A 22,263-nucleotide genomic window follows, 5' to 3' on the forward strand; every position below is an offset into this window, starting at 1 on the left:
CTGTGTAAATAGGCTATGTAACTCCTATTTCTATTAGAGCAATTCAAAACACAAAAATAACAATTAGAAGTGCATGGATAAATAAAAAAAGAACTTCAAACAACAATGACAAATTAATAATTACATATGCCATGCTCAGAAATAAGTAAGATAAATATTTTAATTCATTTTAAAATTGCATTACATAAAAATTAAAGAATATAAAAATAAATTCATGTGATTTTATGTTTATGTGAATGTTTTTGAAGCTTGTATCAAAGTATAGCAGTATTTTTTTTTCTACCTCTGTGAGTTATAGATTTATTTCAGTGGAAAGACTTACAAAAACAAAGTTTTATTTTGTTTCAGTCGAGTTTGAAACGTGTTTTATGATCTGGGAGGTAAAACAGTTGTTGTCTTGGTCATTTGGTGCTCTATTGTGACATGTAGACAGAAATTTGTATACAGCACCTTTAAGTTTTAACTGCCTGGAGAAAGCAGGGAATATAATTGGAGAAATGTCACCCCAGAAGTATGCAGATTAGGGACATTCACATAATAAATGACCAAATATTCTAAGGAATGTCAACTTTAAAGATTATTTGTATATGCCTCATTCAAAAGAACACTACCTGTTTCCCTAAAAAAAGTAGTAGTGTGGGTCTTCCCTCCTCCCTAGCCACAGAAAATGGGCGTCCTCACATTCAGTGTTCCCGCCCACCCTTAAAGGAAGAAGACTTCTGCTTACCTGTCCGTTGTAGTCACTGCTGAATTCATGAGAATTGGTTATTTGTTAGTCAGACCCCTGTCCTGACAGGAGGGAGTATCTTGAGTTGTTGTAGTATTTGGTTAGGCATGGACAGCGAGGGTAGAAAAGTGGTGGTCTGTGACAATGGGACAGGGGTAAGTCATAGTCTAAGGTGTCTTTATTGTAACACACAGGAGCTTGACAGCCTATTAACAGCACTGCGTATTGCTTCTTATGTTTTCTTTCTTATTTTCTAGCATTTTAGCTTGTATTCAGACAGTTTATCTTCAAGAGTTTTGGATGCAAACATCTGTGTTTTTATTTTAAGGGGGTATAAGTTTGCTTCTGGATCGTGTAGTGATTAACATCTGTAGGGTGTGAATCTGTGTGCATACTGCAGCCTGATTCCATATCTGTCTGGACATGTCACTCTGCCTCTAATGTGCACACACACTCACACACTGCCATAAATGGTTGTGATGCCTTAAACTGAGCACCAATTGGATGAAAAGCAGGAAGAGTAGATCTGAGTTGTGCTAAAATAATATTGTATTGTGTCATTTAAATGTTGATGTCCAGGCACAAACTGGTTCTATCCTATTTTTGCCTGGAATGTGTTTGCACCCCTCCAGGCTAAGGAATGTGTCTATGGCCACAGAGACAAGTTGAGGCACTACAGTATGAGGTGTAGTCATGACAGGCAGAGAAGCAGATAGTCTGCAGTGAATTGCAGGCCATATAAAGGCAGTGTAGCAACGTATTTAATCTCCCCATGCTTGCCAAATTAATTATTTCACATTCTTTTAGAATTGGAATTAAATTGCAATTGCATTGTCTGATTAAAAATTAGAAAATCTGGTAAATGTTTTACAATAATAATTATAATAACTGTGACACAGTTTCCTGGATGTAGATTAAGCCTCATGCCAGATTAAACGGAATTTATGATTAACTGATTTATGAATGGAAATTATTCATAGGGTAGTTAATGTACAGCAATGATTTAGGGGCTGAAGGAACAAACTTTCAGTTTCAGTCAACATACAAAAATGAGAATTTAATTTTCACACACACAAAAATAAATGTCTCTGTATGTTTCATTCTCATATCCCTCTACAGTTTGTCAAGTGTGGCTTTGCTGGATCCAACTTCCCTGATCACATCTTCCCCGCCATGGTGGGTCGACCAATCATAAGATCGAACACCAAAGTGGGCAACATTGAGATAAAGGTGAGGTTCAGAATTAAAAGACAACCTGCTCGTTGTTCTTTTTGTTCTGAAACTGGCAGCTGAAACCAGCCCGACAGGTTGTGGTCAACAATTCAATACAATAAAACATGAAAAGAAGAATTTTCATGCATATTTTCCCATCCAGTCTGCTGTGGTTTGGCTTGAGATAAATGACAGTAACATGGATAACAAAAGGGGTGAAACTATGTGTCAATAAAACCTGGATTTACTTACAGAGTCACCAACTTTCCCACTTCCTCTTATGAAAAAAACTGTATCTATGTGCAGAGCTGGAATGTAACTAGTTACTGTATTAAGTACAAATTCAAGGTACTTGAACTTTACTTGAGTATTTGCACTTTAGGCAACTTTATACTTCTACTCCTCGACATCTCAAAGGCAAATATGGTACTTTTACTCCAATTCATTTGTCTGATAGCTTGAGTTAGTATATAGATTATAATTTAGCCAATGAAAACTATATAGGCCTATATCTCCAAATTTGATGATTTAAAATTTTTAGATTTTTGATAAACTGATGGATGAAGTGTTACTTCATGGGTTGAGAAAATTCTCCTACTTATTAAGCTCAATAAACTACTTTAAAATGTAAAAGAAAATGTATCATCACAAAGCTGAAGACAGGCTGTTTTTCTGAGCTCATGAAAAGTTGACTTGTTAGAGATACGTGGTTCTCACAGGACAGCTACACTAATATATGATAATCTTATAGAATATGATGCTTTACTGTAGATTAACATACACAACAGTATATAAAGTAGTTAAGCTGTGCCCAACCTTAATGCACCAGTCATCCAAAAACATCAAATATAATAGTAAAACACTGACAGAGACCATTTTACTGCAGAATGAATTTTACTTCAGATACTTCGAGTAAATTTTACTGTTAAACTGAATACTTCTTCTACCGCTGTCTGTATGTAGATGTTTTCTATTTAAAGAAAAGGGAATGAAGTCTAGACACACACTGTAAGACTTCAGCTCATTAAACACCTGACCTACCTCTTCCCCTTCAGCGCTTCTTACCCCTCAGCTCATAGTATCAAACTGTCTTAGAGCTGTACCCTCGTTAGCTTCCTAAGACACAGTTAAGTTCATATGCTCACGTAACCTGAGGTCGCACAGATCTTTCTGACCTTTACCCGTGTAATCCTCACTGCAGTGCAGTGGGCACAGCCACAAAAAAACTAATCGTGAAGGTATTGTTACCAACATTGTAAAGACACCAAGCCTCCCAAGATAATTGTCTTTCTCTCTTGTAAAATACACCCTCCATTTTTTAAATGTGTCTATTAAAAGTTCTAATAATATATTACCAGTTGACAAAGATCTTGTACTAAGACAATAATAAACACTGATGTATATATTCCACTATGGTATTGTAAAAAGTATTGGTATCTGTGTCAAAATGATATAACAATAAGGATTATTCTAGGTATCATATTGGCAGTATTGACATTTTAGAAACAACACCCAGTCCTCATCCTTTCTGATTGTTTGCCACATTGCATTATGTTATCTTTATTATATGCAAAAAAGCAAACATTTTAAGACACTTCACTCAAAAACACTGTTGAAAAAAAAGATAAAATAGAGAAAGGGCATGCTCCCCCCTTTCCACTAGAAAAACCCCTTCCAGTCCTTATCCTGTATTTATTCATAACATAAACCGACAGACACTTGACAGAAAGGTCAGCTCTCATCCCTTTAAAGTCGGCCTCTACTAATGCTGATCTCCTCCTGTTCTCACCCGCCAGGACCTGATGGTGGGTGACGAGGCCAGCGAATGTCGCTCCATGCTGGAGGTGTCCTACCCCATGGAGAACGGCATGGTGCGCAGCTGGGAGGACATGCTCCACCTGTGGGACTACACCTTCGGGCCAGAGCGCCTGAACATCGACCCATCAGAGTGCAAGGTAGAACACAGCTGGGCAGATGTTGTGCTGTATGGGTTTGTATTTTGTTCAGTGCACATATAAAGAGGCAAGTTGCAGGAGGCTAAATGTTGTGAGCACCTGTTATGTTAAGTGTTTACCCTTCAAAATAAAGCTCAGTGACATATGAAATGATTGTAACATCACATGAAGTAACAAAAACAAATTGATAAAATACTAAAACAGAGATCTGTATGTTCTTTATTCCTTCATTATTAATGTATTATTATCCTCACTTTTGTATTTACTTCTTTAAGATCCTCCTGACTGAGCCGCCCATGAACCCCACCAAGAACAGGGAGAAGATCGCAGAGGTCATGTTTGAGAAGTACCAGTTCCACGGCATTTACGTGGCAATTCAGGCTGTGCTCACTCTGTATGCTCAGGGTAAGACTTTATAAAGTTAAGTAAATTAATATGTCCAACTACTGGGTTTCAGTGCTTAAAGACACAAGAAATCAAATTTCCAACTTTTCCTTTCAGTCTGACCTTCCTCTTTTGGGAATTGATCCCGTCTACAGGTTTGCTGACCGGCGTGGTCGTCGACTCTGGGGATGGTGTCACCCACATCTGTCCGGTGTATGAGGGCTTTTCTTTACCCCACCTCACACGCAGGCTGGACATTGCAGGACGTGACATCACACGCTACCTCATTAAGGTGAGCCATGGAGACGCTCAGTTCAGTGTTTGGGACACTAAAAAAAAATCAAACATCATATATAAAGTTACCTTTTACCTCTCTGCCATCAGCTCCTGCTTCTCCGCGGTTACGCCTTCAACCACACGGCCGACTTTGAGACTGTGCGTATGTTGAAGGAGAAGCTCTGCTATGTGGGATACAACATCGACCAGGAGCAGCGCCTGGCCACAGAGACCACCTACTTGGTGGAGTCGTTTACGGTACGTTGAAGAACAAAATCACAGAAAATTAGATAAATAAAAGTAGCTTTTTCTTATGGTTTCCTTTCTCCACTGCAGCTCCCTGATGGCCGGCAGGTGAATGTGGGTGGAGAGAGGTTTGGGGCCCCTGAAGCTCTCTTCCAGCCCCATCTCATCAACGTGGAGGGAGCAGGAGTGGCTGAGCTGCTGTTTAACACCATCCAGGCTGCAGACATTGACCTCAGGTTTCCTCACTGCTGTCTTTACTAATGCCCTACAGCTGCTGTATTAACATAAAAATAAAAGGCACAGTACATTTTATCTCGCATATAAGGGATGCAGACAAATAAAGCATGTATTTTTTCCAATCTACCATCTGTTTTCCTGTGCAGGGCAGACTTCTATAAGCACATTGTTCTGTCAGGAGGGACCACCATGTACCCCGGACTTCCATCCAGACTAGAACGGGAGATCAAGCAGCTCTACCTGGAGAGGGTGCTGGACGGAGACACTAAGAAACTATCAGTAAGAACTTAAATATCCACAAAATTTCAGCTTTACTGAAGTGTGAAAACAGCAGTACAGGTGTTATACAACCATTGATTCTCTTTAATACTTTTGCATAAATCATAATCCATAAAGGGAACAACAACATAATCTGTAGCATAAGCCTCAATGTTAACATGATGCACTTTCCATTCATTTATTAAATGTTACATGGCACTGATATAATAGCTTTTTTTTTTACTTTTTGTCATAATAATAATTGCAAGTGTCAAATAATCTTGTTCCGGAGCTTTCAACCATATGAATACAGGCTTCATCAGTGGATGGAGTTTGCTCAGTTTTATGAAAACTGTTGATTTTCACACTTACTATTATTCTGAGCACTTTTAGGATTTTCCTTTAATGTTGCCTTAAAAGTTAATCTTGACAGTTAGTTCATGACCTTGGAAACAGCAGTTGACAAGACATTCTCAGCTTTTGGAGCTTTCAGCTGTATCAAATGTTCATTAGGATGAAGGGTTAGAGTGAATGTCAGTGGATCTTGAGCTTAAATGGTTTTGTTACTGTTGTTTCCAAAGGCAAGAGTGAACTGCCAGTTTCCTTTTTGAATGGAGAACCAGAAAAGACTAAATTTGGATTATTATATTGTGAATTATTACAGTTTTTACTTTTTGTTATTGTAAATCCAATGTTATTATAATTATAATATTGAAAATATGATTATTATTAAGATTTTCTACTGCCGTTGTAACAACAGTTTTAGACACAGAGCATAAAAGAGGGGATGTATGTACATGTACAGGTAGAGCACTGTGTCTTAATGACCTCTTCTCTCCTTTTTCTTCGTCTGTGTAGAAGTTTAAGATCCGCATCGAGGACCCTCCCAGGCGTAAACACATGGTTTTCATGGGCGGCGCGGTGCTGGCCAACATCATGAAAGACAAGGACTCCTTCTGGCTGAGCAGAGCAGAGTATGAGGAAAAAGGCCTGGGAGTACTGCAAAAGCTGGGAGGTGAAATCAGATAAAAATAAAATGTATAAAGGAAAACAACGTTACTCCAAACATTTACATTTTTATATCAACTTCTCACCTCTCAGACTGGCATGGATTAAAACATAGCACTCCTTCATTCCTGCTATAGTGATAGAACATTAATGGGCATTTTCTTTCACTATTTTCTGACACTTTATAGACTAAACAATTCATTGCAATAATTGTTGGTTGTAGCCTTAATCCCTGCTAAGGTGAATTTTCATAACAGAGAAACAATATCAGGACAGACAACACAATAGAAGTCTCAGGTATCCACTTGTTACAAAAACTGACAATAAACTGAGCAGCACTTCAGGCTAATGAACGAGCCGTGGAAAGAGAGGAGAGGCATTTGAGGAAGAAATGTATTTTGCATTATTTTACCATAAATATATTTGGGCCACACTGAACCGATACAGTATATAGATACCTGAAACATTCATAGCCTCTTTTATATATATTTTACATTGTCATTTAAACTGGGTCTTGATTCAAACTGATGCAAAGCTCACAAGGTTCTAGTGTAACATTTGGATTAAACATGTCAAGCCCATATTTAAACCCATATTGTGCCCTGGTTATTTGTAAAGGCTACTGGTAATTATAAGAAAGTTATGTTAATAACTGACTGATGTAGAAAATGTGAAATGTTTAAAATGTTAAACCTGTCAAACAAGACTTCAGGAACATTGTAGTTTTATATTTTTTGTCTATCAAAATCATTCCTAATATTTCATTTGTCAAATGTATGGGCATTTTTCACTGTGTCATCTTTCTAAGATCTGTTTTAAATCAAAAATATCAAATCCTTTAAGACATCAACATTAGAAACCATAAACACTGAATAAACGACCCCTTTGAGGGTGCTGGTAGTTTAAAGTCAGGCGTTAAATGGTGTAATTTGCTGCCCTCTGGTGGTTATATTTGTTTAAGACATCAAATCACAACATCCCACTACAACACAAATCTGGATGTAACAACACTGTGAACAGATATTGCAATTTTTTATTGCGATACTGAGTTACCTGACAAAATACAGTAATGTGTTTTTACACTGAAAAGAAATAGTGAGCTCTCACAATGAACACATGCTTCACGCACACACACACCACATTCGCAGAACCTTCACGTTAAATGAAAAAGCATGCAATAATGTTCAAAGCACATCATAGTTCTCAAAATGAACCTCCTCAGCTGATTAAAAACTCCAGATATGTTGAAAATCCATACTTAGGTTTGATATCTACCCAACAAATTGAACAATTAAAAGTTAGTTTTAAATACACAATATGATAATCGATCATGACACTGAGTTGAACAGTCAGTTGATAGTGATGACTTGCAGCAGGGGTCACCAGAAGCTGGTGACTTTTACATTTACATTCGACCAGTCACCGTGAGGTCCTGGTTTATTGGTCTGACTGTCCTGTCAGTCCAGGTTGTAACGCAGTGGTATTTTACAGTACGGCCAAGAGAAACAGTAGAACTCAAAAGCAGTGGATTGAAACGTGAAATGACTGCAGTTGTAAAAGGATTAAACTTTGACACGCAAAAAAGATTTTAATACATTCGCAAGTCATTCAGTAAATCTGTTGCAGGTTGTCTCGGTGTGTCGATGTGATGTGTTAGGGTTTTTTTTTCTCACATGGTTTTAAAAACAGAGAGCTGATGCTTTTCTATCACTTCCCTCCTACTCGCTCATTACTCCACCTGCCAAAAACACTTAATAGAATACACAAGCAAGGAGGAGAGTCTGCGCTTTTTCTCAAAAAGCAAAAATAAAAATTGTCTCTGTGGGTGATTCTAAAAATAAACAGCTGATTTAAAGCTTCCTTCGAGCTTGTAAACCTGATTTCTTTCAGAGTAAACACCTGTTGTATCACAAAATGGCCTCTCTTTATCTTTATTCTTTTTTTGTCACTTTGGTATTGAGGTTTGGTCTTGGCTATAACACATCTCACCTTTTTGTCAAACTGTATTCCAGGGGGGCACAGAAAGGTTTGCATCCCCAAACCCTTTAACAACATGGTTCCATTCGAAGATCTGCAGACTTTTACACATAAAAGTGAAGTAATAAAACATCCAAGTGTCTTTTAGATTTGCCCAGAACTATACTGTGAAAGGGTTACATCACCACGGTGGACAACTTGCCTTCTCGTGTGCGTACAGGAAGTGATTTTGTTTCCAGGCAACAGTAGCCTCACAGAATTTGTCTTTGGATTTGAGCCTCCTCACGTTTTAATGATGTAATCCCTTCATGGTATAACTCTGGGTTCATGTTTCAAATAACAACCAAATCCATTTATTACACATTTTCCATGTCACAAATAGTACACTCCTTTACACCAGCAGCCACACTGAGTGGTACATAGTACAACTTTTGGTAACAGTCCCTATGTTGGTCCTGCTGTGCACTGCATGTTGGTCCATTTAGGGAAGAGTTTACCGTTTAAGGTCTGCTCCTGGTCTGGAGAAGGGCTGTAGTTTTTCACAACAAGTCCTGACCCACGACGAGACACAACACACCGCCGGAGAGAAAGAGACAGAACAAGAGAGAGAAAGAGAGAGAAAGCGAGAGCAACCATCCATCTCCTCCTCCTCCTCCTCCTCCTCCTCCCCCCCCTTCCCTCCCACTCACTCCTCACACACCGACTCGCTCAGGTCCACGGCGCCACCTCTGGTGAGCCGCCGCATCTTGCTGAAGTCGTGGTCGGTCCTCAGGTAGGAGAGCGAGGGGCCTCCCTCACTGTGGCTGGCCAGGTCCTGGGGCTGGGCCTGAGGCGGCAGGGCCCTCATCTCGCCGCCGCTGCGCCAGTACAGGGTGTATTGCTGCGGGTCAGACACTCCGAAGGTGGCGGCGCACAGCTCCGCCAGGGCCTGGCTGGTCTCCCCGGCTCTCCACTGCAACGTCCGCACGGCGCTCCGCTCCCCGTCCTGGAACAATATCCGAACGCACCTCTAGAGAGGGAGGGAGGGAGGGAGGAGAAGAGAGAAAGAGGGGGAAAAAAGAGTGACTATATACTGTATTCATGCAAAACAGAGGTCAAGAGGCTTATGGAGTGAGGGCAAAAGAGGGGGAGGAGAGAGAGGGAGCCAGAGGAGGAGTGAGAGCCGTGCAAACACACAAGCTTATAATCCACTACAATAAATGAGCCAAACTGATGTTGATAAAAGAAATTCTCTGTGAAACAAAGCTTCTACTTCCCACACACACAACCAGCTGATCCAAGAGCTTTATATGAAAACCATCTTCGTGAAAATTGCTCTTTTCTCTGTTGCATGTTACAGCTTCATTGACAAACTCCCAGAATTAATCCACTAGGGAACGTCCACGTCCAAACTGATCAAATATAATCCATTAAGCTCGCTCTACCTTGGGGTTCTGGTGAAGTTTTCCCTCTGCACTTCAATCCAAACAGAAACTTTTTGCCATTTTCAAAAGAACAGAAAGCAATCAAACACACAACTAACGAGTCTATCTCAACAATTGCCACTCTTCAAACACTTACCAGCAATTGTGCTGTACCTAAGCTATTATATAATGTCAGATTCAACCACCTACAGACGCCCTCACAACTCTCTCTAAAACACACACACACATACACATTGAAAACATACTGAACATAATCATTTAACCAAACATCCAACCTTGAGAAACCAGTGAGAATCCCCCTCTCTGCCACACACACATCACACATCACACATCCTACCTGTACACACAACTACCCCCCCACCCCCCCACCCCCCTCCCTCCCAACACACACAAACATACATACAGATGCACAAGTGGCCAAATACGCTCTAAAAAAAAGAAAAGAAAGACACACACCAGCAATTACAATCAACAGGTCTGCCATCATCAAAACTTACAGAGTCACTGAGCTCCTCGCTGTCCGTGTGCATATTGTGTTTGCCTGCTTCGATGGGTAGATGCAGCTCAATAAATTTCATGTTATCTGACCGCCCACTTCTTCATAGCACTTGGCTCACTGATCCCCGCCTGTGTCAGTGGAAAATCTGGCTGCCGGGTGAGTTAGATCGGCTATTTGAAGCCAAGAGAGGCACCACGTGACGAGACAGAAACGTTGTGGATGACAATGCCTTTTTCCATGGCATCTGGTGGACCGTTATACCAATCTGGGGCCAGGAGAATGATAATAGGAGAGTGTGGGTAAAAGTGTGTGTGTGTGTGCACTAGTGCATACCCTGTCGTAAGCTGGTGGCCCCAGATCAGCGGATTACCTCTAAAAATGTCTAAAAACTAATCCCCTCAAATGAATTTGAAAACGTGTTTGCACGCAAAGGTGGGAAATCCAGGTGTGCTGTCTGAATTTCAATGGATGACCTACTGAAAATCCTAACCTTTAGCATGACCTTTAGAAAAATCGAGCGCTCTCTTCAACGTCCCCAACAGCAGCAGTAACACCGGAGGTCAAATTTTAATCAAATATGGGTTGCGTTCTACCACACCTGCCATTGTCACAGATGTAGGATAATCTGATGTTGCTCAGCGTGCATCGCCATCAGTAAAATTAATGTAAAGTCTGAGCTCTTTAGATGGATTATCGCCTTGTTTGTTGTTTGTGTCTTTTGTGCCATTTGAAAGACATAAAACAGATTGAAGTTTGAATCGAGGAATTTGGAAACAGTTAGCCGATGATTCTTGTTGGCTGTTTGAAACTCTTTGAATATTTTTTGTGAGGGCTTTTATTGCCTTTAATCAATAGTGACAACTGAAGAGTGACAGCAACGGGGGGAGAGAGAGAAGGGGAATGATAGCAAAAGAGCCACAAGTCAGAGTTAGTAAGGCCAGCTCTACCAGGTGAGCTATCCAGGCGCCCCTGTTTGAAACTGCCTTAATATAAACTGAAGTCCAGGATATCAGGTAGGTTGTCAGTAACAGACAAGTATTCTAAAGCCAGGAACATTAGAAAATCCAAGCTGTAGGAAGACGCATCACACATTTCTAGACCAAATTTCCCAGATTACAGTTTTGACTAGTTGCTAACTAGCTAAAACGACAACTTCAGATTATATTTGTCCACAGTCCAGCTTCAATTGGTCCATCAGAAGGTGAGAGATTTAAATCCTGGACACTATATTATCAAAGTGCCAACCAATGCTGACCTAACCTCCACCCAAAGCAAGCATGCAACAACCCCAGGACCCCAATAGTTGTTGCCAAGGTACCAATTAATGGGGATCCAAAGAAAAAACAACTTAGAGCAAGTAGTTAGAGACACACAATTTGGTCAGTTCAGATATTTTATAACCTGTGCAACATCTGGAATAAAGAGGGAACCTCTGTTGTCTATCACAGTAGACACAATTAAACAACAAAAAAATGCCACTTGAAGAAATTTGAAGGCATCTTCAATGCGAAGTGGTACGAAAGTGAAGTCTGTCTGAAAATGTAATACTTTATTTATATACTGATTTAAAATAAATTTCATAAATGCGAAAGAAAACAAACAAATAAAAAATACTACAAGACAAAGACCAGCAAAGACCCTCTCGTACGCGTCCCTCCAGTTGTTCTCCTGTGACTTCCCTCTGTAAGATACGTGACTGTGATTACCTGCCTATACTCTCAGATGAGCAGGTCCCATAGCAACAGTTATATTTACACTCACCACAACAACTCACATCAGAATTGGCTGCAACAATCGCATTTCATTATCGGCGGTTGTATTTTAGAGCCTTTAAACCACATTCATCCAACTGAAAGCAATTCTGGGCACTCCAGCATCACTTACCATGTGACTATGTTTCCTCTCTTCAAATGTTCTAATAAGCACCAATAGTTATCCAAAGTCACAATCTCAACTCCACACTATAAACAGTCGGTTCAAATTGTTTCAGTACAAATGGATAATGAGACGAGGCACTCCGGTTTTACTCAAAGGCAGCTTGTTCCATTGCCTTTGGGAATGCCCAACCATACAACAGTATTGGAAGGAAATGATAACAACTTGGTCTACTGCAAAAGAGGAACTTCCACTACGCAATAAACTGTGACTTTTCAGAAGCATCCCAATAAACTGTAAATTTTACAATACAAATTTGGAGAGGGTTATATTTTATTTACTTCAAGCGAAACATAAAATTGTTCTGCCATGGAAATCCATTAATAGATCAAGCCATTAAAGTCGGGTGGATGGATTTTTGTCATTTCTGGCTATAGAGAAACTTGAAATTTCTAGAGAGGGAAGATTTTTCTAAAGCCTTACAGTAATCTTCTGTTTATGTCTATTTCTATTTTGACTTTTGAACGTTTCTGTTATTATTGTGTGTAAGATAATTTCTTTTTTATCCACAAATATGTGATTTTGGTACTTTGTCAACAGCACGATAGCATAACATGCCTTCCATTACATTCAACGTGCCTTCATTTATTTTTTTAGGCATGCCTTTTATGTTCAACGTGGAGTAGTACTGGGCGATATACAAGATGCACCACTATACTGGTTTTAATTTCCATACACTAATTTCACTAGTTTTAATTTCCATACACTGTGATTCCTATCATTTTGTGGGGCCAAGAAAACCCTAAAGTAATCAAACCTTCAGTACATACATGATAATATTAAAATGTTTTTATATTTTATGTGCTCTTGACAGTAGAATAAACCACTTTAAACCTATATAAAGTTAATTAAGTACCATGATAAACCATGAAACTGCCAGAATCTTAAAAAATACTTTATTCTAACATAAGAAAAGTTCAATTTCTTAAATTTACCATTCACATGGTACAGTAGAGGACATCCCATAGAATTGTTTGACTGCATAATTAGTAGGAGTTCTTATTGTCTGCACATCAATCAGAAAATTTCACACACAGCAGCTATGTGTGATGGCTATAACGTAGATCACTGTACAAACCCACACATACTGTAACACAACCAGTCTTTCTGTGTTGTACTACTACAATGAAAACATCTGGAACCTACCTGGCTCTGCTGGTTCTCCTTCTGTCTCTGGGCCTCTCGGCTCCGTCTGCAGCTCCACTCCTTCAGCGCCTCTTGGGCCTCCGGCGTCAGGCAGCCTGGGAACGGCTGCTCCCTGTCCAGGCTCTGGATCAGGCACAGGCTGGCATACACACTGGTCAGGTAGTACCCACCTGGAACCAGATAACAAACAAACAAACAAACAAACAAACAAACAAACAAACAAACAAAAAGCATAGATTCTTCACAAAGATGCTAATGGTAAAGATCTCATTAAATCTTGCCACACATACTACGTAGCTTCTAGTAGCTACAAATATTAAAAGTAAACATTTTTAAAAGGATCTAGTAATTTATGAGCAGGTACTGGTAACGAATACTACAAGTAGTAGTAGTAGTAGTAACTAATGTAATACACTGTAAAACCATTAACCCAAGAAAATTGTTAAAACGGATTACACCGAACATTTTAAGTAACACAAACAAAAAATTTCAAGCTCAAAAAGATTCTTGAAAGTAGCTTTTACTAGTAATTTAATTGACATTAACTTTGTAAGTTACAGAGAACTGTTTTTTTGTTTTCATAGTACAAAATTAAGTCAGTGTCACATACAATTACCAAAGCTACTTGATCAAGATTATTTTTTTTTTACTTGAACGAACTTATCTGGTTTTACAGTGTAATATACTCTGGCATCTCTTATTTTCTACAAGTAAGAGCATAAAAGTGAGGAAATTATTAATTTATATTAATTTAATTTAAGTTATTAAAAGATGTAAAGACCAAAATCTACTTAGTCAAAAGTAATTAACATTTAGAGCTAAAATAATTAGCTAGTTTAACTTTATTTCACTTCACTGGTTGTTGTTTTTAATGGTAAATTGTTGCTTGTTTTCTTAGTCTTCAGTTGGAAATGTTCCAGTGTGTAACGTTTAACAGGCTCTATTGTCAAAAATGTAATATAATATTCATAGGTATGTTGACATTAGTGCATAATTACCTGAAAATAAGAATCAATGTGTTTTTGTACCTCAGAATGAGATGTTTTTATCTACAGAGGGAGCGGGTCCACTATGTTGAACCGCTATATTTCTACAGCTGCCAAGAATAGACAAACCAACCACTGGCTCTAGACAGGGCCTTTTGCAAGATTTGCGACCACCATAGTTTCTCCTACAAGCTTGAAAGGCTGAGCTGTATTCAGATGGTTGCAATATGCAACTTCACTGCTAGATGCCACTAAATCCTACAGGCTGCACCTTTAAACATGTCTACCTGGGTTTTGTAAAATTATGATGTGTCCCTTATGTATAAAGAATATGAGTGAATAATTATCTGTAATTATACGGTAGGTATGGTAATCCTTTGTTTTCCACAAACAGACAAAATGATCTGTTATTGGTTTAACAAAGCACAGCTCCTGAACAGCAGACATTTTGAGGCTACAGGTAACATAATTCGATTTTAGGTCGTACCCTCTCCTCCGAGCCAGGAAGGCTCCAGCAGCTCCATCATGTATTCCACCTCTATCAGGATATGAGGCCTGTTACACTCCACAATCACGTAAGACAACGACGGCAGGAAGTCATCCCAGCTCACTTCCTGTCCTGGAAAGACAATAACAGGACAGTATAAAGGAAAGCTGTCATCTGAGATTTCATGGTATTATTATTTATATATATCATATGGATAAAAATTGAGAAAAGAGTTGGACCAAATCTGTGTTTCACTCTGGGTTTTAAAGAAAAGTCATGAAACCAACTGTGTTGGTGGTTTCGTGACTTTCATGACAGACATACAAGAGCATAAGTTCAGTTACCTACCTAATAACACTTGCAAATGTCAGCTTAGTAAAAATATTAAATAAGTAACTCTGCAGCAATTCCAAAATTATACCCAACATTCAACAGTATTGACATGATGATGCATTAATTTCCTGGTACTAGAAGCGGCAGCAGGTCGTGATGAAAAGCAGACAGGTCGTGCTACAGCTCACACAGATACTGTATGTCTGAAGTGTAGAGCTTTTCCAAAGTGACAAGGCACTCGCCTTTGCAATGATTGTTGACCTTCAATCCTCTTACAGAAAGCTTTCAAGCAGCAAATACAGTATGTTACAGCAAATTTCCATTTTAGTGACCATCTCCCTCTGTGAATGCAAGGACTTCAGTGTAGTTTTTAAATAAGGACTACTACTAATAAAGCTGTTTTTGTTTTTAAAGTCAAATTAGAGCCCTAAAATCCAATAAAATAACAATATATTTTGTCTCACCGTGTAAGGACCCCATGGCCTTGTAGACGCACTTGCACACTTGCAGCAGCAGCAGCACCTTGTCAATGGGCGAGTGTGTCCTCTGCATCAGCACCAGCTTCTGCTTCACTCTCTCCACCTCACGGCTGTCAGGGACGCCCGTCCGCACGCCTAGCCACTCCATGGCGGCGTCCCCCTTAAGACGGAGCAGGTTTTGGATGAGACGCTGGCTGCTGCCGTCCTGATTGTGCAGCTCAACCAGAGCTTTGTCAAGGTGGGACCTCAGAGGCCTGAGCACACAGGAGAACATGGCCCGCTCCAGTGCCAGGTCTGAGGACAGAGGGAGGGGTTCATTGTTCGGGAGACTGGAACTGAAAATGTTGTGTATTACTCTTTTTTTGTAGATATAATTGCTTGTGTGTTTTGTTTATTTTATCATTTGCAAGCAGAAATGTGTCTACATATCTAGAGGCACTGGCAGGAGGCCCAGAAAGGTATGCGATGATTACAATGGCAGTATTAGGGTGAATACCTAATACTGCCTAATACTGTGTATCAGAAATATAAAGTGGAATTGATTTTCTACTTGTATAAATAAATAAATAAATACCAAGGAGTTTTAAGTTGGTCTAGAGCTGAGGAATTTGCTGCATTTGAGGAGCACCCAGTAAAATCAGTCTGTTGTACAGGGGACCTCTATTGTTATATATATATAATATGATTGTGTTATTACCATTTTTACCAACTGACAAAACACAGATCATACAGTATATAAACACAGGAATTGAATTGCATCAGATTGTATGGGCTTTTCTTTTGTCCACCTCCTGTTAAGTCAAGAAAAAGTAAGCGAGCTGTCAGTTCACTTGGTAAGTTTATTCAAGAGACATATTTGTATGTCATGCCTGTTTTGTGGCAATGTGATGTGAAACACAGCTAATAGGCTATGATGGCTTCTTCTGTGGGACTCTTGGCTCCCTCAAAGGTCAGCACTGTCAAGGTGGTTTGCTATTGGTCAAAAGAAACAAGACACAGCGTATTCAATAAGACCTTAAATACTGGGTGCTTAATCCAAAATGTAGCTTAACAAAACTAAAACATAAAAAGAAAGACTAGGAGAGCAATTTGACTTTTTAATATTGGCACAAGGACATTTCGGGCAAGATGCCTTTCCTCAGCATTCTGGCAATTTCCAATCAATATGCACAGGTGGGATTAATTATAGGTGATCACAACCGGCACAAGTACATCCCAAATGCCTCAACCTTTGTTATTGATCAACAATGCATGAAGGATTGAAGTGAAGTGTTAGCATAGGTTATTGTACTTTGCCAAGAAATGATTACAGTAAAAGTACTAGTAGTTTTTTTTACATTTCGGTTGGTGAATGCATTAAAACAACATTATTATTAAATCTTTAGAGGTGCTGGTGCATGTACATTTGGACAGAGCCAGGATGGCAGTATGTATATGCTAATAAACTAATCGCCTCCTCGCTCTTGACTTAACACACAGATATTAGAGTGGTACCAATAATATAACTCTCGTAAAAAAAAACAACTGTATTTTTTAACTTCTCACTTAAAATCATCAAGCTAACCCAAGGCTATTTATCTTAGTGCCTGAAAAGCTAACATTCTGGAGATACTGTTATTTTTTGGCCTGACAACAGCGGTATGTATTACACAAACTCGTGGACATATTACACATGCATGCATGCTCTCACACGTGGAAACACACACTCTCAGTGAGTCTCCTGCAGTCAGTGGGCAGTCCTGACTAAGTGGGTAACAATTCTCCAGCGCACACTGTTTTCCACTCATCGTCAATATCCTCCTCTCCCTCCTCTCCATCCTTCATGTATCCCTCCTGTCCTGTATAATCCCCCAACATCTCGCCCCCCCAAATCTACCTTACTATATCACTCCTCTTTGTGATTAATCATTCACGCCCCCATCCTCTGTTTCTCCACCTTCCTCTCCTTCCCCCTCCCAGCATCCCTCTCTTTTTTACAAGCTATAGAGAGTAACAGATTACATGTAATGCGATTACAGCCTCGTTAGTTACTGCCTAGTTCTGAAAAAAACTGACTTTTTTGGCTATTACTCACAGATCTGTAACTGATTACATTTTCAAAGTATCCTGCCTATTTCTATCCCTCCCTCCCACCCTCCCCTGAATCGTGCTGCTCTTCAAGTGAGCGTGGGACTGTGATATCTTTTTATGATAAACGAGGGGGAGAAAAAAATGCAAATGCCTCCCACCGACGCAATGCGAGATAAATCAGAATCAGAGCGCAGGAAGGAAGGACGGGAGGAAGGAAGGCAGCGGCCGAGCGCTCTCCCCTGAAGCCTCTGCACTGCCAGGCAACCATCCATCATCACACACATTTACACACAAGCACACCTGCAAAACACACACTCAGCCGCACACACAAGTCCAAAAAAGAGAAAACCTACGCACAGGACTGTGTCAAAAGATCTAACTAGAATCCTTCCAAAGTAACACCCTGCGATGTCTTTACAATAATCAGAAGAATCACACTTTGAATGCGATGGATGTGAGTGCAGGCGCGCCGGGCAGGGCTTTCCTAATGCTGTTTTCTAAATACAAGAGACAATATGAGCTCTAGTGAATGAGGCCCCCCCACGCAAACTACTTTGTGTTGACAGTGCCTTTCACTAGAGCCTGGGCAGCCCACCATTTATCAGAAAAGGCTGTCTGTTTCCATAGACCTGCGTCCTCTGGCACTGTGCTCTATTGAATCAGTGTTTTCTAATAGTACAGGGTTTTTTTCCAGTCCCCTGCTGCACCCACCGTCTCCTCCTCGTTGTGATGCGATAAGCTAATCATGCATGCATGCGAGATATTCAAAAGGTTGAGACAATTGAGCTCAAAGCGCAGTCAGCTAAATTCAATTAAATAAATTCACTTTCTTTGCTGATAAAATCAAAAGAATTAAAGCATTGTAAAATGACTTTTATGAGTATATTCAACAATGGAAGTAGGCTATGTTAATTGGAAACACTTTCAAATGAGGCATACTTTATAAGAGATTAATAACTTGTAACTAATGAATATATGTAATAATGTGCAGCGCTGTTGTACTCTATTGTCTCAGACGTTGGTACCCAGACAAATATCTAGTCCAGCAATATATGTTTTTTTCTGAAGTAACTTCCTACTTGAAAACAAAACTGTTGATAAAGCGCACTTGTTCAGATATTGGTTTAATTCAAAATCCATCTAAAAGGGGCATTGACATTCACTCATCTCACTGGCAATAGCAAAAGCATTATTTTATTTTCTCTGTCTCTCTCATTTGGACTCGGCCTTGACTCGGTCTCGACTAGTCCTGGTCTTGGACTTGTCTCGGACTCAGCAAAGATGGTCTTTACTATAGCACTGATTAAACACTGGTTAAAAGCTTCTGCATCTACATGTGAAAATTCAAAGGTGTTCTACCATTATACTTTGGGTATAATTTAAATCTGTCCAGTTTAGTTCTGCTGGTATAACCAATCAGATTGTTTGAGGCACAACGAGTTGCAGAGATATGGTCTCTTCTCGACCTATACTTACTCATAGCTCCCCTCTCCGCATTGTTCTGCAGAGACATTTATGTAAATTTTCACTAAGGTATAATTCCAACATCAGACATCATTCATTTATTATTCATACATGGACATTCAAGGACCTCATGCTTGGGCTGTAAAAATCCCTGTGGCTGGTGCATACTGTCTCAAATCATAACTTTTTCTTTTTTAACAAGATCAGTTGAGTTCAGCTGCTCCATATGCTCTGCAGCTGTTCTACAGAAATACACTGTCCATTGAAACTGTCCATTCTGGCAAATTAAAAAGACAGATGTTAAGACAAAGCATGAGGAGATTGTAAAATGGTTGACTTAAACCTCCATGGCAGCGAGTTTTTCAAGTGCTGTTAATTTATGACCAAATAAAAAAAGATATGACTAAAAAAACCTTGACTTATGTTATCTTCCACTGAAGGCACTCAGTGGTCAACAGTGGAAGACTGGTAGTACTTGGCAGCTCCCACGTGTGAACATTGTTGAAAAGAAACTGACTCACACAATTTCCACTTTCTTACAAAAACACTGTCAATTGTCGGCATTGTCAAACTGATTGTACATAAATTAAAACCTAAAACTGGTCCTCATTAATGGACTATAACGCTATCTATAAAGCATTAATAAAGGATGTGTTAACAATGAGGAAGCCAGTATTTACAACTTATTTACAAAGCCCTTTTATTTATAATAAAACCTTTCAAGCATATAGTATGTACATTCCCAACTTTGTTACCTTTAACTGACAATTTACTTTAATTTGTGCGGGAAAGTGGAAATTCAATGTGCCAGTTCCTTCTCCTGGGAGTTCGAAGGTCATCAGTCAGTATTTAAAAAGACACAGTTGATGCTGTGGTTCAAATGTAAATGCTGTGAGCAACATTATGTCCGGACACATTTACCAGGTTTGTGTTTGTTTACCTTTCTCGTTCTCCGGCACCAGGGTCTCAATGGGAGGCTCCAGCTCTCCGCTGTCCAGCAGGCAGCACTTCGCCTGGGACAGAAAGAGGCGCAGACCCTGCAGGAGCTGCACAGAGGTCACACGTGACGAGGAAGAGGATGAAGAAGAGGAAGCCAGGGATTTGAGAACCTCTCTTTGTGCCAGGAGGAAGTCCTGAACCATGCCCCCAAAGGTGGAGCGCCTGTCTCTGGACAGCTCCTCCACCAGTCGCGTCAGCCGCTTGTCCGGAGCAAAGAAACACACAAATGCCTCGCTCATACGGTGCAGCCCGCCGCGGCCTCGAGAGCGCACAAGTGGTGGGCGCGGGTAGAAGTGGGTTTGTGCTTGGGCCATGCTTTCTGGATCTGAATCCGAGTCATTGTCCTCATCCATGCTGCTGAAGGAGCTGTTGCTGTCGAGCTCAGCCAGGGACGGAGCCGGGCGGCGCTCCAGGGCCAGAACTGCCACCTCGATGCCTGGCTCCTCCGCTCGGGCGGACTGCTGGGGCTGTGGAGGCTCCTCCACCTTTGCAGATGTCTTGACCAGGACAAAAGTGACAATTATACAGCACGGTAATTGAGAATAGTGAACAAATCTCACATATATATACAAGACAGAAAGGGGTTACTTAAAAACATAGCATTGGTTACTGGTCAATAATACAGAATTACTAATACTAATACTAATTGTGTTGTGACCTGTCAGAGCCACTGTTTTAGAAAATGCTTTTCCAAGTGGATACATAAACAGAGGGCTTGAACGCATGTGAACGCATGGTCTGAAAAACAAAATAAAGATGCTAGCAAGCATTACTTGTGGCACATAGACAGACATCATGTCCTCTTCCTCTGCAGACCCCGGTGATACAGCGGGGGTTCTCCTCAGGACCCCTGCCCCGGGGTGAACTCTTCTCTGTGGGTTGGTGCCGGCCTTCTGCAGCCTCTCTGACCCGCTGGGCTGCTCCCCTGACGAGGAAGGTGAGTAGGAGCCGATCCCCTCCAGGGACAGATTCATGGAGGACTCTGAGAGCCGGAGCCGCATGCTGCGTTTGAAGCGGTGCCGTTTATTGGAGGCACTGTGGTTTACGAGTTGTGGCTGCTGTAGAAAGAAAATAGTGGATTCAGTCTTTCATCTAACTTTCAGGTCTCTAAAGAGTTTATTTTTTAAAAGGTGTGAGGTGAAGTGCAAGGAGCTGTATCAGCAGTCATATAGGAGGATGGATTTAGAGCACTTGTAATGGACTTAACAACCACACAACCTTATACTAACCTTGCTAACCTCCAGCTGTAGGAAGAGTGGGTTGATGAAGCAAAGTTTGCCTTGTCTACCCCGGTTGAGCAGGGTACATCGGTCCTGGTTCATTGACGTCTGACCCTGGCTGTCGCTGGTTGACGCAACCGAGTCCATCGGCCCGTTTTGGATCTCTGAAGCACTCGGTGCACTCCAGAAGTCTAGTGGGAGATCCAGAAAGAAGAAGGGCTTTCAGTTACACATTCACACAGTTTGTAGGAGCTTTATTTTTCTATTTCAGGCTTCTTAGTCTGCTTAACAAGTGGGGAGAGTGTGTGTGTGAGTGCATATTTACCACACAGATTGTGTTTGTGAGTGCATATTCACCACCCAGCCCTGCATTGAAGAGTTATGTGTGCATGTTTATGGGTGTACCGGTTCTTGTGTGTTCATGTTCTAACTCCAGTTTGGGACTTTCTATAGTATTGCAACTTGGAGTTATTAATGACTAATTTCTTTCTTGTTTTATGATTTACATCTTTATTTTCATTTTAATATCAAATCTCACAGTTTTATTTTATTTACTTTTTACTTACCATACTGTCATTTTATTTATTGTAGAGGAGGACTGTGGGATGGTGGGTAAGCAGGTTAAGGTTGGGAAGAAGCATTGTTAGAACTGAAAATGCCTTTTGACTATGTACGACATTTTGCTGCGTTTTCTTCAATAAAACATTGATTAGAAGATACACTATTTTCATCAAACCAAACACAAACAAGCAATACAATATGCACTGTACTATGTAAGTTTATCTACAGCAAGCTGACTGGAGCAGACTGGTTTTGCAGAACCATAGTGAGAAAGAGTTGAGCTGAAGTCGGTGACACATACTGTGTCTTACTTGTGTCATTTTTAGCCATCTTGAAGTCACACCTCGCTCTCTCCGCTGCGACGCTGCATCAGTACATGC

The 22,263-nt window shown here is 40.3% G+C and overlaps 2 protein-coding genes across 3 annotated transcripts in view; one reads left to right on the top strand and one right to left on the bottom strand.

Moving 5' to 3' along the window:
- Positions 1-704: 704 nt before the first annotated feature.
- On the top strand, positions 705-8,163 carry zgc:101810 (uncharacterized protein LOC493612 homolog). The gene is made up of 9 exons (XM_051428921.1): positions 705-882; positions 1,847-1,957; positions 3,736-3,894; positions 4,170-4,299; positions 4,434-4,570; positions 4,663-4,812; positions 4,891-5,036; positions 5,184-5,316; positions 6,154-8,163. The coding sequence occupies exons 1-9, from the start codon at positions 835-837 to the stop codon at positions 6,322-6,324; spliced, it is 1,185 nt and encodes a 394-aa protein (XP_051284881.1). The 5' UTR covers positions 705-834; the 3' UTR covers positions 6,325-8,163.
- rin1b (Ras and Rab interactor 1b) overlaps positions 7,317-22,263 on the bottom strand; it is a 32,146-nt gene continuing 17,199 nt past the window's right edge. Inside the window, exons 6-12 of one of the 2 annotated variants that reach the window (XM_051428909.1) lie at positions 21,341-21,513; positions 20,876-21,160; positions 20,044-20,599; positions 15,555-15,863; positions 14,758-14,889; positions 13,285-13,454; positions 7,317-9,289 (exon numbers count right to left, since the gene is read on the bottom strand). In XM_051428909.1, coding sequence (XP_051284869.1) covers positions 8,966-9,289; positions 13,285-13,454; positions 14,758-14,889; positions 15,555-15,863; positions 20,044-20,599; positions 20,876-21,160; positions 21,341-21,513 — 1,949 coding nt within the window. In that variant the 3' untranslated portion in view covers positions 7,317-8,965. Of the gene's footprint in view, positions 9,290-13,284; positions 13,455-14,757; positions 14,890-15,554; positions 15,864-20,043; positions 20,600-20,875; positions 21,161-21,331; positions 21,514-22,263 lie in introns of both variants that reach the window. The other variant, XM_051428908.1, reaches the window with a different exon arrangement.

Source organism: Dicentrarchus labrax, unplaced genomic scaffold, assembly GCF_905237075.1.
Source record: "Dicentrarchus labrax unplaced genomic scaffold, dlabrax2021, whole genome shotgun sequence".
Taxonomy (NCBI): Eukaryota; Metazoa; Chordata; class Actinopteri; family Moronidae; genus Dicentrarchus; species Dicentrarchus labrax.

Coding starts and splice junctions, on each gene's coding strand:
- zgc:101810 (XM_051428921.1), top strand. CDS start 835: ATGGACAGCGAGGGTAGAAAAGTGGTGGTCTGTGACAATGGGACAGGG. Junction 3,895..4,169: donor TCGACCCATCAGAGTGCAAG/GTAGAACACAGC, acceptor TACTTCTTTAAG/ATCCTCCTGACTGAGCCGCC. Junction 5,037..5,183: donor GCTGCAGACATTGACCTCAG/GTTTCCTCACTG, acceptor TTTCCTGTGCAG/GGCAGACTTCTATAAGCACA.